The sequence below is a fragment of the Equus asinus genome, chromosome 7 (assembly GCF_041296235.1).
Source record: "Equus asinus isolate D_3611 breed Donkey chromosome 7, EquAss-T2T_v2, whole genome shotgun sequence".
NCBI lineage: Eukaryota > Metazoa > Chordata > Mammalia > Perissodactyla > Equidae > Equus > Equus asinus.
Genome location: NC_091796.1, coordinates 40,659,283 through 40,675,824, shown reverse-complemented (window position 1 = coordinate 40,675,824; position 16,542 = coordinate 40,659,283). Strand labels below are relative to the sequence as shown.

The following is a 16,542-nucleotide window of genomic DNA, read 5'->3' as shown; positions in this document are numbered from 1 at the left end:
TCAACGATTGACCCTGCCTCCAATTGTCAGTCCAATTCACCGACTACTTCATTTGTCCCTGCTGTGCAGAAATATATTTTCCACAGTAATTACAAAATGGACTGCTACTAGTGCCTTTCATTACACACGTACTCCTTGAGCACCTCCTAGTAAGTAGTTCAATAGTTACCATTTGGGTTCCATTGGTCCTCTCCGCCCAACACAAACAAGAAGTTTTCTACCTCCACAACGCAGTGGTGGGCACTGTTGTACGGCATAACTGGAATTAAGAGAAAAGACAAGACGTATGAAATTTCCCATCTTCGGACTTGGTACCCTGGCTTGCTAGTTATTTGCTTTCACCGAAGTGTATAAAATGTGACACTAAGTCAGAAGGAAGAAGAGAGCAGAGGCAGCAGAGTGGGGCACCCAGCAACGCACAGTGGCTCAGCGGTGTGTTCACAGCAATTGCAAACCCAACCCCTTTTGATTAATTTTACATAATGTTATTCCACAAATTAGTCAAGAACAACCTGTCATGCTGCATTCGATTCATAAGTTCTCCTCACCTGCCTGATGATGGGGATCGCATTCTCAAACAATGACTGACACTCCCAAATGGTCAGGGCTGGGGGTTACTTCTTGGAAGAACTAACCCTGCACACACTTGGAGCCATTAAGATGCTCTGCCCAATCTTGGTTTGCTGGCAATCTTTCCAGAAACAGACTCAGGGTGCTTGGTGGCTTTCTATTCCACGGCAATGAGCAAGCTGAATTTCCATACAGTTTTAAGTTTTTAAATTAAGGTCCTGCTGATTTAATGCCTTCTCCAAATGTATACGCTTAATTTCCTGTACAATGTCATTAGCAGCACAATCACACATTTTCTATCTATCTGCTTAGGAGCTCTTCTGTAACAAAGATAAAAACTGTCAGGAACATCAGAAATATCCATTCACCTCGTCTCGCCCTTCTTCCTGCCCCAATGTGGTGGCTGTGGGGAGGGGGTGTTATTCAGAAACCCACTAAAGCCAGGATTCTCTGTATTTGTCCTCATTCATTTTCTTTTAGGGAGACACACAACCAGAATAGGACACCCCTGTCACCCCATGCACAGTGCAGTGTTAGCCTCTGCTATTATAATATCGCGTGGTAAATATAAATGTACACAGCATTAGTTATCACACCACATGCAGTGGTTTGAGCCCAGTGACACCAGTAGGAAAAATGATGTCCTTGTTCAGCTCATCATATGGGCACCTTAAATCTAGGTGAGGACAAATGGGGAGCTGATGTGCATGTTCAGGCAGGGAACTTATTGCTTGACACGGATCAACAGAGCACTTAAGAAACCAGTGCAGTGAGAAATCAATATGAGTCAGGGCCAGCTCTTACTTTGTGCTCTTTTGCCAATGCCGAGAGAGAGAGAGAGACAGAGACAGAGACAGAGACAGAGACAGAGAGACAGAGAGAGGCAGAGAGACAGAGAGATAGAGAGACAGAGAGAGTGCGCCTATCTCATACCCGACTTATTTTGGATGATATATAGCTCTTATTTCATTTTGTTTCTATTATATTTTACTTGCCTTAGCAGGCACTTATTTATGCTGGCTAAGATTTGAAAATAAAAAATAAGGAACAGGCAGAGATGTGAAACCTGAAACAGTTTCTGAAAGAGCAAATCAGATCATTTAAGCTTCTTACCAAAGGATTTTAGGAGTTTTGATTATTTTACTATTTACTCATTTTTCAGTGTGAATATTCATTGTTTTTGAACTTACATCCACAAGGGAGAAGGCATTGGTACGGAAAGCCCTGATTTCTGGGATAATGTGGAAATTGGGTGTGTCATGGATTTCTTTGGTCTATCAGTTAGGTCAGTTGACTTAGGGAGTCATCTCGGGAACATCCTTTTGCCCCTCAACCTTCAGTTACATCTTTGGAAAATGCTTCTAACCATATAGCTCCTGCAGGCTTTACTTCTCAGAGCCCACTGAGGGAGAGTATACGCTGAGTTCATTGAGCAACTAAGATTGAATATGTTTTGAATATCCTTTTTTTAAAAAAATTGAAATCATGATCGGTTGGATTATGATGCTGGTTTCAAAATACCAAATACAAAACTATGCTGCTTGTATATTATGTACATTGTGAACAGCCTGGTCACCCTCCAGTTCATCATAATGTCATCTGATCAGTGTAAACTTACAGCATCGATTGTCATCTGTATGCATCTATTCCCATGAGGCAAGAGTGTAAGGATAGAGGCCATTGACTCTAACCAATTTGTCTTATGATCCTACTCTTCCAATATTTATTTTAGATTTTTGGTCAGTTCAATGCCCAAATCTTATAAATAATGAAAAATTGTATTATCTTCTTTTTAACTAGAAGTCCAGCTTTATAATAAAGTACAATCTCTGAAAATATAACACTTGTGTTTTGGTTTTGCCATGCATTTGCTCCCATTCAGGCAAGCAGAAATGAAGTGAAGGAAATAATACATGATTTGTTCTTAAGCTTCTTTCTCATTTGATTACCCCTATTGTTATGCTTTATGCAAACAAATGAAACTATTGCACTAAACTACTGAAACCTTCAAAATAAGAAAGAAGGTCTTTGAAGTCCTAATATATAGGCTACTTGAAGGTATTCTCGCTTATCTATGTATATACATATATGGATATCTATACATATATCTACATATATTTGGTCTTGTTTTTAAACCTGTATGCTGTATTTTTTGGCTGAGTATTTCAGTATTCTCATTCCTGAATTATTGTCTTTTCTGAATTATTACCGTTAGTCAAGAGGCTACAAATACACACAAATAACTCTTTGAAATTATCCTGAATGTAAAACACTCCAAGTTTATTAGGAAAAAAATCTATATTAAATCAATGTTTGAGTTTTGCAAAAGACCTGATTTCTTTGACTTCTGATTAAACCCGAAGGAAAGCAAAATAAATAGGGGAGTGAGCAAGAGCAAACATCTGTTTAAAATGCCACTAGGTACTGCTCTTATTGGTGATCTTTTAAATAACAAGGAATACACGCCTGACCCTTTCCGGATTTCTCTAGCGGTGGACACTGGCCTCGCCCTCATAGGCAGGTATCAGAGAAGTTTGTACTCCGTGTTCACAGACAGCCCAGTGTGAGTTTTTAGCGTGTCAGTCAGTGAGTTAGAGGGAAAGGGTAAAGAGAAGCTAATCAGGATGAAATGAGATTAAAGGCTGTCTAATTTTACAGCAACTGTGATCCATCAGCCACTGTGAAAGTGACAGTGGAAATGAATGATGGAGACAGACAGGTGGGGCTGTACATTTCACTGATTTATCCTCAAATGCACTGGGCCTTATTTTATTGAGTGAACATGACCGCATTTATCATGACTGTCATCTAAACCCACTTCCCTCCATTTAAAAAGGTCACTTTACTCAGAGGGAGTAAGAGAGAGGCACTTTCAAATCAGATTTAAAATCTAATAACACGTGTTTATAAGGCCCTTTGTGAGAATTCTCGACTTTATTAAACAAACTAGATGTGATAGAAGGAAAGGGGAAAAAAAAAGCCAGAAAATTGAAAAAGGAAAAACCTTTAGTCATCTGAGGAAATATATTCATTTAGTCTCTAAATGTGAAGCAATTTCTACCATTTTTGCCTTTTCCACTCCAAGCACCTGAAATTCTATTCTAGTATGGGAAGTTAAAGCATTTACATTTAATATTTTTAATTAGGAAAGTAGGAAGCAGGTAGTACCATAAAATAAACTTGGAGAGGATACTAAGTCACAGTATTTACTCTGCAGAATGACTCCTCACACACTGAATAGATGTTAGCGATTGTTACAAGTTGAATCTCTGCCACAATTCACTTATATGCCTGTTAATTGTTTTCCCATAATTTTAAGGCCATAAAAATCTCAGTTACACAAAATCTTTTACCCCTCTCTGTACTGGTGCAATAAAATACCCTGGAATGCTTGCACAAAATTGGTTTTTGTGGATATGAAAGTGAAGAGTCAAACCCTCAGTGTATTTTGTGTTACTTTTCACAATAGTAACCACCACTTACCGACCATTTGCTATGTGCCAGGCACTGTGCAGGGGCCATATATAGATGTAAATTAAATATGCACTTAGATTTATATAGAATTACCTGTATTCTATCTCTGAAAATATAACAACATTTGTGTTTTTTCTTACCATTCAGGCAAGAAGAAATTAAGTGAAGGAAATAATATGTGATATTATAATGTATGATAAAATATAATACATGAGAAAATATACCTATATTTCATTTACCTATATCTTTCATTTAATACAACTAACTCCAAGGGAGGCATTACTCATTCATTTTATTTCTATAAGACATACCGAGGCCTTGAGAGGTTAAGTCACTTGTTGAAGGTCACACTCAGCTAATGAATGGCAGAGATAGAATCCAAACACGGGGATATCATGGGGATATCTGGATCCCAACCCACGCTCTTATCCATTTCACTCTACTGATTTTCAATAGGTATGTTCATCCAACCAGCAAGTAATTACTGAGTACCTGTGTGTTCAATGATGGTGTTCCTGAAATTTCTGTATAATTTTTTTGTATTGAATCATACTTTAAATGTTTATTATTCTCATATTTAAAGGAATCCTTAATTAAAGCAACTAAACACTCCTTTAAATTTTTTTCTATAAATCCGGATATTCAAATAGTTGGTTTTATTAAAGTAGGGTACAGTTGTTTGATGGAGCCGGAAAGACACTGAGCAAATCAGCCAGCTAAGGGTGGGTAGAGTCTATGGGCAGAGGGTTTTTCTTTTTTTTAAACAAGGAGGGCATGTTTCAACCTTGCAAGCAAATTCAGAGCATCCTGGTCACAGAGGCCCTTTTCCTGGCATATGAAATGTGCAGGGGGCTTGTTGTATTTATGAAGGACTTATTCTGCTAGAGAGCCATACTTCTGTTTCCTCCACATTTTACATATAAGGAATGTATACCTCTTTCAGCAGAAAGCATAGGTATCCTTCGCAACAACAAATTTTTATGAACATCCAAACAAGACTGTATAGGGCTATGCCAAGTTTACAGGATTGCTAAATAAATGGTTATTGAATGTGTATTATCTCAATGTAACATCTGAGGGCCTTGATTTCCTTTTGGCCTCAAATATACAAACTTGCAAAACTGTCAAATATGACATACTTCTTAATTTTTGGGGAAAAGTAATGAACACCCATGGTAAAAATAAAATAAAATAAAATCTGATAAAAAAGAAGGATATACAGGACTAATAAATTTTCCTCCTACCCCTGACCCCCGGCCTTTCAGTTCCCTACTGCACAGGCTATCACTGTTACTGTGTCCTTGGATTTTCCTTGAGGGAGATTATACATATGAGTCATTTCCTTTAGTACAAGTGGCAGCAGTGTACTATGGGCACACTGCTTAGTACGTCAAGAGTACATTCATTTATTCATTCCCAACCAATCAAATATTTGTTCAGCTGCTACTCTCTGCCAGGCAATGTTCTACCTGCTGGGGAGGTCATGGTGAACGGCATCAAGGAACATCCTATTCAGTAGAAGCACATGATAAACACAGACACAAATAAATAGGCACTTTTGTTTCAAGTGACAAGTATAATGAAGAAAAGTGAAGCAGAGTCAGAGAAGAGGGAGTGACGGGGTAGGGAATTTTGATATGGTCAGGGAAGGCCTTTCTGAGTGGATGACTTTTGAGTAGAGAGTTGAGTGAAGTGAGCAAGGGAGCCGTGCAGGGTGTAGGTTCAGGAGTGGCAAGCACAAAGGCCACGAAGCACAGGCCGCTGTGGGATGTACCAAGAAGAGCAGGAAGACCAGAGATCTGAGACAGCGCCTAGGAGGGAGACCAAGGGCAGATCAGGTGCAACATTGCAGGTCAGAAAACAACGCTTAAATTGTCTCCCACGACATTCTTTTTAACAGCTGCACAGTGTTCCATTTGATGGGTATCCTATAATGCATTTCATTCTCTTCTGATGGCCATTTATTAATTCATTCGACAAACATTTACTAAACACTCAGTATATGCAGATACTTTTCTGGTTGCTGATAATGCAACAGGAAACTAAGCTGTCAGTGTCTCTGCTCTCGCAGAGCTAATGTTATAGGGGAACGAAGAATGTAAATAAATACATAATGGATAGGAAAGCAGCCAGGTGATGAGAGAGGATATAAAGAGAAATAAATTGGAGTATGTGTTATAGAGTGAGTGCCTGGTTATTGCTCTAGCCGGGACCGTGAGCGAAGGTCTCTCTGGGGAATGGCATTTGGGGTAGAATTTGAAGGCTGAGAAGGAACCATTGTTAGAAAATAAGGGGAAGGAATCCAGGCCAGGACCCTGAAGTGAGAATGAGCTGGATGTGCCTGAGAAGGCCAGAGAAAGCCTCCATGTCTGGAACTCTGAGGGTAAGCGCCAAAGAGGCATGAGATGAAGTCGCGAGGCAGGCAGAGGCTGGGGAGATGGGTCTTTATAAGCCAGGATAAGTGGTGTGGATTTTATTCTCAGCATGCTGGAAAGGCATTGGCGGGGTTTTAAGCTGCGGAATGACCTGATTTTTTTTCTCTCTTTTTTTTCAGGTTGGCACCTGAGCTAATGTCTGCTGCCAATCTTTTTTTTTTTTTTTCTTCTTCTTCTTCTTCTCCCCAAAGCCTCCCAGTACATAGTTGTATATTCTAGTTGTACGTCCTTCTGGTTCTGCTATATGGGACACTGCCTCAGCATGGCCTGATGAGCGGTGCCATATCCATGCCTAGGATCTGAACCGGTGAAAACCTGGGCCACTGAAGTGAAGTGTGTGAACTTAACCACTCGGCCACCGGGCAGGCCCCTAGAATGACATAATTTGATTCATGTTTTAAAAACATCACTCTGGCTACTATGGATGTTGTGGGAGTAAAAGAGGAAAAAGAGGGAGATGAGGTAGGGTGCCGCTACTGTGGTCTAGATGCAAGATGACGGAGCCTTGATCAAGAAGGGACCCTAGGGATGGAGAGAAGGGGACATGTGTCGAAGGTTGCTGCTATGACAAACAGTGCTGAGTGTCCTTGTAGGAACACATGTACACACAGGAGTTTATCTGCAGGATTAATTCCTCCAAGTGAAACTTATGGACTAAGGATGGATGCATTTTACCTGTTGATGGATAGTGTTACACTGTATCCCTGTTTAGATTTGTATCTTTGCCAATATGGTAGATGAATAATTGGTACCTCGTTAAAATTTAATTGTGTATATATTTAATTATGATAGAAGTAGAGCACCTTTTTATACATTTAAATTGCATTTGTATTTCATACATTTTTCCGTTGAGTTTTGATTTCATGATATCATAATTTATGTTACCTATAATTATGTGATTTCTGTTTTTAAAGTGTTCTTTTCTATGGAGTTATCTAAACTGGCAAAATAAATGATATTTGGAAGCAGGGTATTGCTACAATATATATTTATGAAATATTTATTCATCAGAGAAAATTCAAATAGCAATTACATGCTGTCGAAAATAAATATAACCTGAAAGAAACATGCCTTACTTAAATAATATGAATGAGCATTCCTTGCCATGGGATGGTAGCAGAAGTTTTTTGTTTTTTCACAATTTCTTCAATTTTATAGTAACTATAAGTGAGAAATATAAATGTTTAAAAATTTGCTAGTTTAATCCTACCATCCAGTCTTTCTACAAAGATCTAGCAACTTGGCCAATGACTCTCTGAAGACAGAAACCGACACAGAGTAAAACATCTTACATGAAGAAGGTGCTTGATAGATATTATTGAATAAATAAACCACAGAAAAGGCTCTGTTACTTTTTTCCTGATATATTTGGACTGCACTGCCCCTGAAAACTGCAAATAAATGCAATTGTTTTGTGTGTTTGGGGATGATTTGATTGTTACAGACAGTTAGTCTGGAAAATTAAGCCCCGTAAGAAATTCCCGTTGTCTGAATCCAGTGGTAAGTTGGTCGAGGTTCTGAATGAACCCAAAGGTTGCCAACACTTTCTCCCTCACCCCCAGTTTGTTCTGCACACACTGAGCTAGGTTCCCATAGTCACTGGAGACAAAGTTACTGAAGTGAGTTCAAGATGTATAAATCTGAAAAAAACCTACACTTGTCTTAGAGTTTGGAGGCTGTGCAAGAACCAGGAGAGCATCTTTCTCTCTTGTGGTTCGAAATTGCATCCAAGGGAGAGTTTTCCTGACAAGGAGTATTGTTTTCTTACTCCCTATTGTCCTAAATGCACGCCTTTACTGTACACATGCCAAGTCATGAGACGGTATATTAAAATTGCCTGCCTTTTGTTTGTCACCCCTAAAGAATCTATGCCTTCCTTCAGGTCAACTGTGTCATCTCTACAGCTTTATGCCTAGCACCGTGCCCAGTACATAGTGTTGGGTCAGACCCAGGCATCACTATAGCTTTTATACCTAATACAGTAATTAGAAATATTAGTGAATCAATAAACATTAGTAGCATGAATGAGTGAACATTAGCTAAGAAATACTGTGTAATTTACTTCTTTGGAAGGTGTAGAAAATATGGTGGGTACCAGAAGAAGTGAAGGAGGGTGGAAGTGAAGGAAGAAAAAGGAAGAAAGGGAGGAAGATGTGCCTTAGATCAGGATTCTATGGCTTCTAGGATAGATGTCACCCTATTTGCAATCCATATGTTAGTTTTAAACAAAGGAGGTTTGTAAGTTCTTCAATAACTGTGACGCATTTCTCTAGACACTATCGTAGACCTAACTGTGCCAAGGTCACAGCTTTTCAATAAATCTTAGTTGATGTGCAGTTTTAGCTCTGAGCTCTTAACTGGAGCCGGGGGCGGAGTGAGTGCCAACAACCAGTGAGGCTAAGAGGACTTAAAATCGGACCTCAATTAGCTATTTAGGCAAAACTGACTTCCAAAGTCCAATTTTTATTTTAATCAGAATATTTTCACTAATATGTCCCTAAATTATGAGTGTGTTATTTAAATCAATTATTTAATTTTGGATCCTTCCTGGCATGTTAGCTAGAAGTTAAATATAGTTTTATTTTAACTTTTGGAAAGCAAAAAAACCTTTGGGAATGAAAGTTGCAATCTCTTCCACAGATCAGCGCTTTTTTTTTCTGTTTTATGAAGTGTTGGGTTTTCAGAGACATGTTGATGACACATGCTAGTGCTTTGCGGTCTGCCCTTTCCCAGGTGCCAACGCAACATGAGAAATTGCACTTTTCATTATTCTACACCTAAAAAGGGTCATTAAAAAACAGTAAACTCTTTCAATGAATTAACGTGGTAGAGCAACACATATTATTTAAACCTGTGAAAATAAGACCTTTGGGAAAGATCAAGGGAGCCAGGGCCATTTACACTGTGGATGATATGGCAACAGGATTGCAAAAATGATTAGTAAGTAGTTTGAATTCTCTTAGATGATGGCCCCATAGTTGTCCCAAATTATTGAGGGCAGGAGGAAGGAAATGGGTGTGGTCTGTATAATGAGGATTTGTAAGGAAGAATTTTCTGGTGTAGATCACATAAACTCAGTGTTGGAAAGTGAAATCTCTTGGTTCACTTTGAAACCCAGGAGATATTGAAAGGTACATTTAAGAATCATTTGTCTATCAACTCATTCCTTCATTCGTTTCATTCAAAAATATGTATCAAGGAAATATTAGTCATTGTGCTAAACTCTGGGACACATTCCTGAATTCCAGATCTCACGGTGTAGAAAGAAAGAGAACAATATAAGCAGAGCGGTAGGATCCACAGTGCTCTAGGAGAAGAGCAGTAGAAACACCAGGGAGGAAATGACTAAAACTTCAGGGAGAAAGAGAGGCTTCAGCTAAATCATAAGGATAAACAGGGATTTTTCCAGTTTGTCATAGCAGCAAAAGTCATTATCAGTAAAAGGAACATGGATTCACCAAATATTTATTGAGCTCCTACTATGTGCCAGACCTTGAGCCAGGCCCTAGTAATATTGTTTTTATTTTAATTAGATTAATTTACAAAACTTGATTATTAAAATTAATTAATTTCCAAAATGTTCTTAATATTATGATCATACTATTACAATGTCGACTATTCTGTTAAGGCTGGAGGAAATGTGTTTGGCGAATGTGGGGGCAAATGAAAGGGATGGATTGTTATCTAGGCTGTCCTTACAGGCAGCTAGCGCACTCTCTGACTTAAACTCCCTCTGGCGCACTCTCTCCTTAGACCACCCGGCAGTAAAGGCCTCTGCTCTAATTAGCTCTCTCCTGACATTTGCAGCCACCTGATGGTTCTGACAGCAATTGGGAGGATTATCAGAACTGTGAGCAACACTTAAGTCCTTTTAGACCACCTCTCATTGCATTTGCTCTTGCTGCTTCAGTGTGTTATCACGCTATTGCACTTCTTCGACTTCAAAGGATATTTCACTGCAAAGATTCAGAAGGATTCACGGTGGCCCAGTAGCATACTAGTTAAGTTCTCATGCTCCGCTTCAGTGGCCTGGTTCACTGGTTCGGATCCTGGGTCTGGATCTACACACTGCTCATCAGGCCATGCTGTGGCAGCGTCCCATATACAAAGTGGAGGAAGATTGGCATGCATGTTAGCTCAGTGACAATCTTTCTCAAGCAAAAAGAGGAAGATTGACAACAGATATTAGCTCAGGGCCAACCTTCCTTACCAAAAAAAAGAAAAAAAAATTCAGAAGGATTTGCTATACATTCTACCCATGGCCATTTCATGGTGTGTGCATGTGTACATTACATCAATCCCTGTGTGTGTGTTATATCCTGTAAGTACTGGGGCAGTCAGGCTGGGCAACCAATATTATACTGAGTCAATAGCTTATAACACACAAGAGAAATTAAAGTGTGGTCCATGATTTTAGGAGATGAGCCAAAGGTGGTTGGTCTTGGCCAATGAAGAGGCACTTGGAACCGCCTCTTGAGAAAGTTCTGAAATCTGTATTGCTGGGAAAAACTGGAGAACTGGAGCTGTGAAGATCCAAAGAGAGAAACACGTAGGGCAATGTGATGAATACTGAATTCTCTTTTCTCCTTTTTTGGCATCATTTTTTACTGGCAAAACTAGACAGTCACTGAATGTTAAGTGATATTTACTTATGAATATATTTATCAACATGCATGAATATTTGGCACTTCTCCTGTCTTAGAATTTAGGCTGAGACTCTAAGGCTGAAGCTAATCTCAAGATGTTTGCCAGGCCATCTATGCAGGACTTGCTAAAAGAGGCTCCTGAACTGTTTCTGACTGGTTATATGTATGTGTGTTTACACACACACGCACACGAATTTAGCCTATATACACAACCATGTGGAAGACTATTAGCAAGTAGGGATACTTTTTTAAGAGTGATTGTGGGAGGTTGTGGTGGCACTGGGCATTTTCTATCCACAGGAGAACAAAGCATTCCTCTCATTCTTCATCCCAAAGACAAAGCAGAGATGGGTGGAAGAATTCTTGAGCCAGATATTTCCATGCCTCCTGGGGCTTGGCAGGCACAAGGAGAAGTCTGAAGGCCAGAGGCTGGTGGGAGCCGTCCATGATGGGAGCGTGAAGGGAGAGAGCTGGAGCCGAAGTGGCCTGTACTTCTGGACATGGTGGGGCAATGGAACCCAGTACCTTCCTGTGGAATGAACTGGTGCTTGGGAAGCTTGCTTGGCTAGAATGGTCTTGAAAGGATCCCCTACTCAAGAAGATGAATTACCAGGTCAAGGTGAGCCTAACAGAAACCAAGTGATGGATCGCGCATGGTGCAGCGGGAGGTCTTCAGAAACAGGTTCACAACAGAACCCATAAAGGCAGCCCATCAAAAAACAAAGTCAGCTTTACAGCATTTGCCTCTCCAAAGCCAGGCTCTAAAAACACAAGAGCTTTTCTCTTTTTGCCTTTCCCTCCTTCAGCTCTATCTCTGGTAGAGTCAGACTACTCAGGATGGCTGACTTCCTCCAGGGGGGATCAGCCCTGCTCACCATCAAGTCAACATCAGAGTGCAGGCGAGGGTTAACACAGTAGGCCTGAGGCTGCCATCCTCAGGGAGCCCTGCGTGCAAGGCTGGACTTTGGCTGGCGTCCGGAAATGTCAATTTCAGGAGTGCTCCTACTACCTTAACTAAGAGTGGCTACCTGTGCCCAAATTGTCCAAACGATGTGACTTATGCTGAATATGTGCTTTTCTTCTGGGAATATGGAATTTTTGTATGTGCTAGGCAGATGTTTACCTGTCCAGCCCCCAATAAAATCCTTGGGCACTGAGTCGCTAGTGAGCTTCCCTGGTAGACAACATTTCACAAGGGTTGTCACAGTTTGATGCCGGAGGGAATAAACGCGTCCTGTGTGATTCCACTGGGAGAGGACTCTTGGAAGCTTGCACCTGGTTTCCTCTGGACTTTGCCTTGTGAGCCTTCTCCCTTTGCTGATTTTGCCTTGTAATAAATCATAGCTGTGTGTACCACTGGATGCTGACCCTCTTAGTCCTCCTGGTGGCTTACTGAACCTGGAGGTGATCTTGGGGATCACTTGGGGATGAATAGGAGACAGAGAAACTTCAAATGTATTTAGAAAATAAAATTTTGATTTAACATTACAGTATAACCAGGGCTGCTTTAAGAAGCTCCTGAGGTATAGCCCACAGGGAACGATGAGACACTCAATGAAGACATTTTGAAAAACCAGTGGTTGGAAAAATCAAGTTGTTTTCAGTTGGCCCCATATGTGAAGCTCTTTCAATAAACTGCTTATGGATGTGTATTTATGACAAGACTGCTTCTGGATTTCTGAGGAACACTTTGAGCTGGGAAAGCATAGGCTCCAGACTTCCTCTGGTTGGAATCAATGTGCAAATCTCTCCTGAGGATCTGCTAGTGCCCAACACCATCCAGTCAGAGGTACTAGAGGATTTGTTAGAGAAATTGACACTACAGCCCTTTTATTTCCTCAGGAGCCTGCAGTCTAGTTGCAACACTGAAATAGACATGTATGAGACCATTTGGTTGGACTAATGCAATGGCGTAGGAGCTTCATGTCAAAGGAATCTGGAGAAAGTAGAAGTCACTGGAGCTTGGGTTTGTCAGGTAGCAACGTGCTGTCTTCAATCTCTCCCCAGCCATTACACCCTTCTGCTATCTTCACAGGGTGCTTTGCCTTATCTTTAAAAAACAACAGAAAATGCAAACTCCCTTCCTCGTGCTGCCCCTTCCAGCTATCATTAGAGCACCTCATGCCCTGGACCCCAAGGCTGGGTCGATAATCACACTGTGGGACACAGTGAGTGAGTGGTCTAGAGATGGTCCCATGGCCTTGCCAGGCCTTTCAAAGGGGTTATACTGGAGCTGACAAGAAGAAACCTTTCCTTTCTGATCGCAGATCCTGGAGCTGCTTGTGGCAATGGAGAAGCATGTCTGAGCAAACAAGGAGCTCACGTAGTGAGGAGAAATGAGACCTACAAAGAAGAAAACCTGATAGGATTTTAAAATTTGTTTCTGAGTCATCTGTAAAACCAGCGCCGCCCTGCCCTCCTGGTTATGTGGCCCATAAATCCCCTTTCTCCCCCGGATCTTTACAATCACCTCCTAAAAGTCTTCCTGCTTTCATTCTTGCCCCCTTTGACTTAATCTTCACAGAACACTCAGAATGAGCCTTGTAAACCCATGCCAGATGATGATATTCGCTTCTATTCAGTCCTTTCTTACTTCTCACTGTTCTTAGAAGAAATTTTAAAGTTTTCAGATGGCCCACACAGACCGTATGGCCTGGCGCTGGCCACCTTTCCCACCTTCTTTCCTAGCCCTCTCCCCTTAGCAATGGTGCTTCAGCCATACTGGCTTCCTTGGGGTCTCCCACCATCCCAAACACATTCCTGTTTTAGTGACTTTGCCCTTGATCTTCTCTCTGTTTCATACGTTCTTCTTTGTGTATTCTCATGACTCGTTCCATCACTTTATTCAGGTGCCTGCGACGAGGAGAGATCTTCTCTGACAGTCCCATGAAGAAGCCCTCCCATGTCATTCATCACTCCTTTAACTTGCTTTAGTGCTCTTAATAGCACTTGATAATGCCTATCATTATACAGGTTTTTTGCTTGTTTATAAACTATTTCTATACTTATATTAGCTGCATAGGTAGGCTATATACTAATATATTAGCGGCATAGCTGCGTGATTGTCTTGCTCAACACTGAATCCCCAGTGCCTAGAAAAATGTCTTGCGCACAGTCAGTGACTGATAAATATTTATTAAATTAATGACAAAATAGGGGCTGGCCCCGTGGCCGAGTGGTTAAGCTCACGCACTCTGTGGCATGGGGCCCAGTGTTTCGTTGGTTTGAGTCCTGGGTGTGGACATGGCACTGCTCATCAAACCACGCTGAGGCAGCATTCCACATGCCACAACTAGAAGGACCCACAACGAAGAATATACAACTATGTACCGGGGGGCTTTGGGGAGAAAAAGGAAAAAATAAAATCTTTAAAAAAAAAATTAATGACAAAATAGTTTGAATTATATTGAATTGGATTTCTATATCTTGCAACCAATACTTATAAATTTCAGTTGGAGAAAGTAAAGGAATTTGGTTAAGGTGAAATAGTAATTCAATAAGCATGTGGCCTTAGCTACTTGGTTCAACATTGGAGACTTAGATGCAATTTGCCTTTTAAAATGGAAGACAGTATAGTCATGCAGATCTAGTTTTAGTATCATTTAACTGTGTGAATTTAGGACTCTTGATTTTCTTGATCAGTAAGATGTGGATTATAATATCTACCTCACAGGGCTATTGTGAGAATTCAATTAAGCTGGATAATGTATATAAAGCACCAGTCTCATTACAGACAAACTATAAAAGTTAGTTTTTTTATTGTTCCCTTTCCTTAGTTCCTCCACCAAATATCCCTACATTGTTTAATTTTACAAAGGACCAAATATCTCTAAACAAGCAAAGTTCCTTCACTTGTGATCATAACTACTTAATAAAAGCATGAAATTACTAAAGCATGGATTTGAAATGGAACTGACTTAAAACACAGTTTTGCCTTATTGGAGTAGGAATGTATGGTTCCCAAAAGATGATCACATCTGGATATGTGGATAGGCTGAAGTGACATGGGTCCCCACATTTTCGAGAGTTATGTTGGTGATGCTTAAAGTGATTTAAACTCACTTCCTAACAACATACGTTGCATGAGAAGAATAAGAGATTTCATTTGGTTTTCACCTAACATAGATCAGACTCCTAAAATGAGCTGCGTGTGAAACCGAGAAGAATACCAGCATAGACCCTGACTATCAGGGACTCACATCCAACGAAGGAAAAATTTACATGCATACAAAAATATAATGCAAAGCAGACTGTAGTTAATGATGTGATAGAAGTTTAAAGCACAGAGAAAGATGAGGCAAAGGAAGAGGAATTTTCTTAGTTGTCTTGGAAAGTAATAGCTACAGGTAGATTTGTGTTGGGTCCTTGAAGGAAGGGTGGGAAATGGACCGAAGGAGAGGGGCTTGGGGAATTCCAGTCAATGCCATCTGTGCGCACAAAGGCACAGTGGCTGGGGAACTGTTAGGCGGCTTCGAGGGGCTGGAGTGGAAAGTTTGAGGAGCAATGGGGCGTAAAGAGAGAAAAGTAGCAAGAGACAAGGTCATGGAGGTCCCTGAACGCCCAAGAGTCTACTCTTTCGGGAGAGAGGCCTTGAAGGTTTAAGGAGGGCAGTAAAGCTGAATTGTGTGAACAAGTGGATCCTGTCCTTAGATCTTGCTAGCATTCTTTCATCACCTGAGTATGCTTCTGCTAAAATAAAAAAAGCCATCATCTTACAGTTCCTAAATCCAACAAGAGAGAAAGGTCTTTTGGGGAAAAAATATGAAGAGCATGAGCACCTTCAAGTGTTGACCCAGAAAAAAGTAAAACATGACCACATGTAAAGGCTAAGAGGCAAAGACAATGGGAGAGTGAGACATCGAGATTAAACTACCATTAACTAAATCATAACGGCATAATGACAGGTAAATGCATTACCTGTGGAGAGCGAGTAGGCAAGAAATTTTATATATAAAAAAGGGGAAGAAGAGAGGGGATAGTTCCAGTAACTAAGAAACTAGATATTACTGTAAACAAGACTGTCATTCAAACACCACTTCCAACTCAATTTGGATTCTCCTTCCCTTCACGTTAATAAAATGGGGAGCAACATCACAACTGCCCCACAGAATAATGACTGCTCTAGGTATGGTCACCCCACAAAGTCTGAATCACCATTTAGCTCTTACTCTTCAATAAAATAGCTAGTAAATTGTCCTCTTTCCTCAGGAAGAGTATCTGAGCAGGAAAGGCTAGTAGTAAGGCCTAACTGCCTCCTTTTCACTGTCTCTCGTACCCTAAACCTCCTATGTCCTTGCTTCCCTCCTGACTCAGCTTAGATTTCCATGCTCATCTTTGTAATAATTTCCTGGCACACACACTAAAGTCTCTTGCTCTTTTCTGTATTCTCCATACTTGTGTAGTAAAACCAAATCTTG

General features: G+C 40.5%; 1 protein-coding gene across 1 annotated transcript in view; it reads right to left on the bottom strand.

The window, feature by feature from the left end:
- The window catches only part of KLHL14 (kelch like family member 14), a 95,954-nt gene that overhangs the window by 22,379 nt on the left and 57,033 nt on the right, over positions 1-16,542 (bottom strand). Inside the window, exon 4 of the mRNA XM_044774543.2 lies at positions 170-259. Within this exon, the coding sequence (XP_044630478.1) occupies positions 170-259 (90 nt within the window). The remainder of the gene's footprint in view (positions 1-169; positions 260-16,542) is intronic.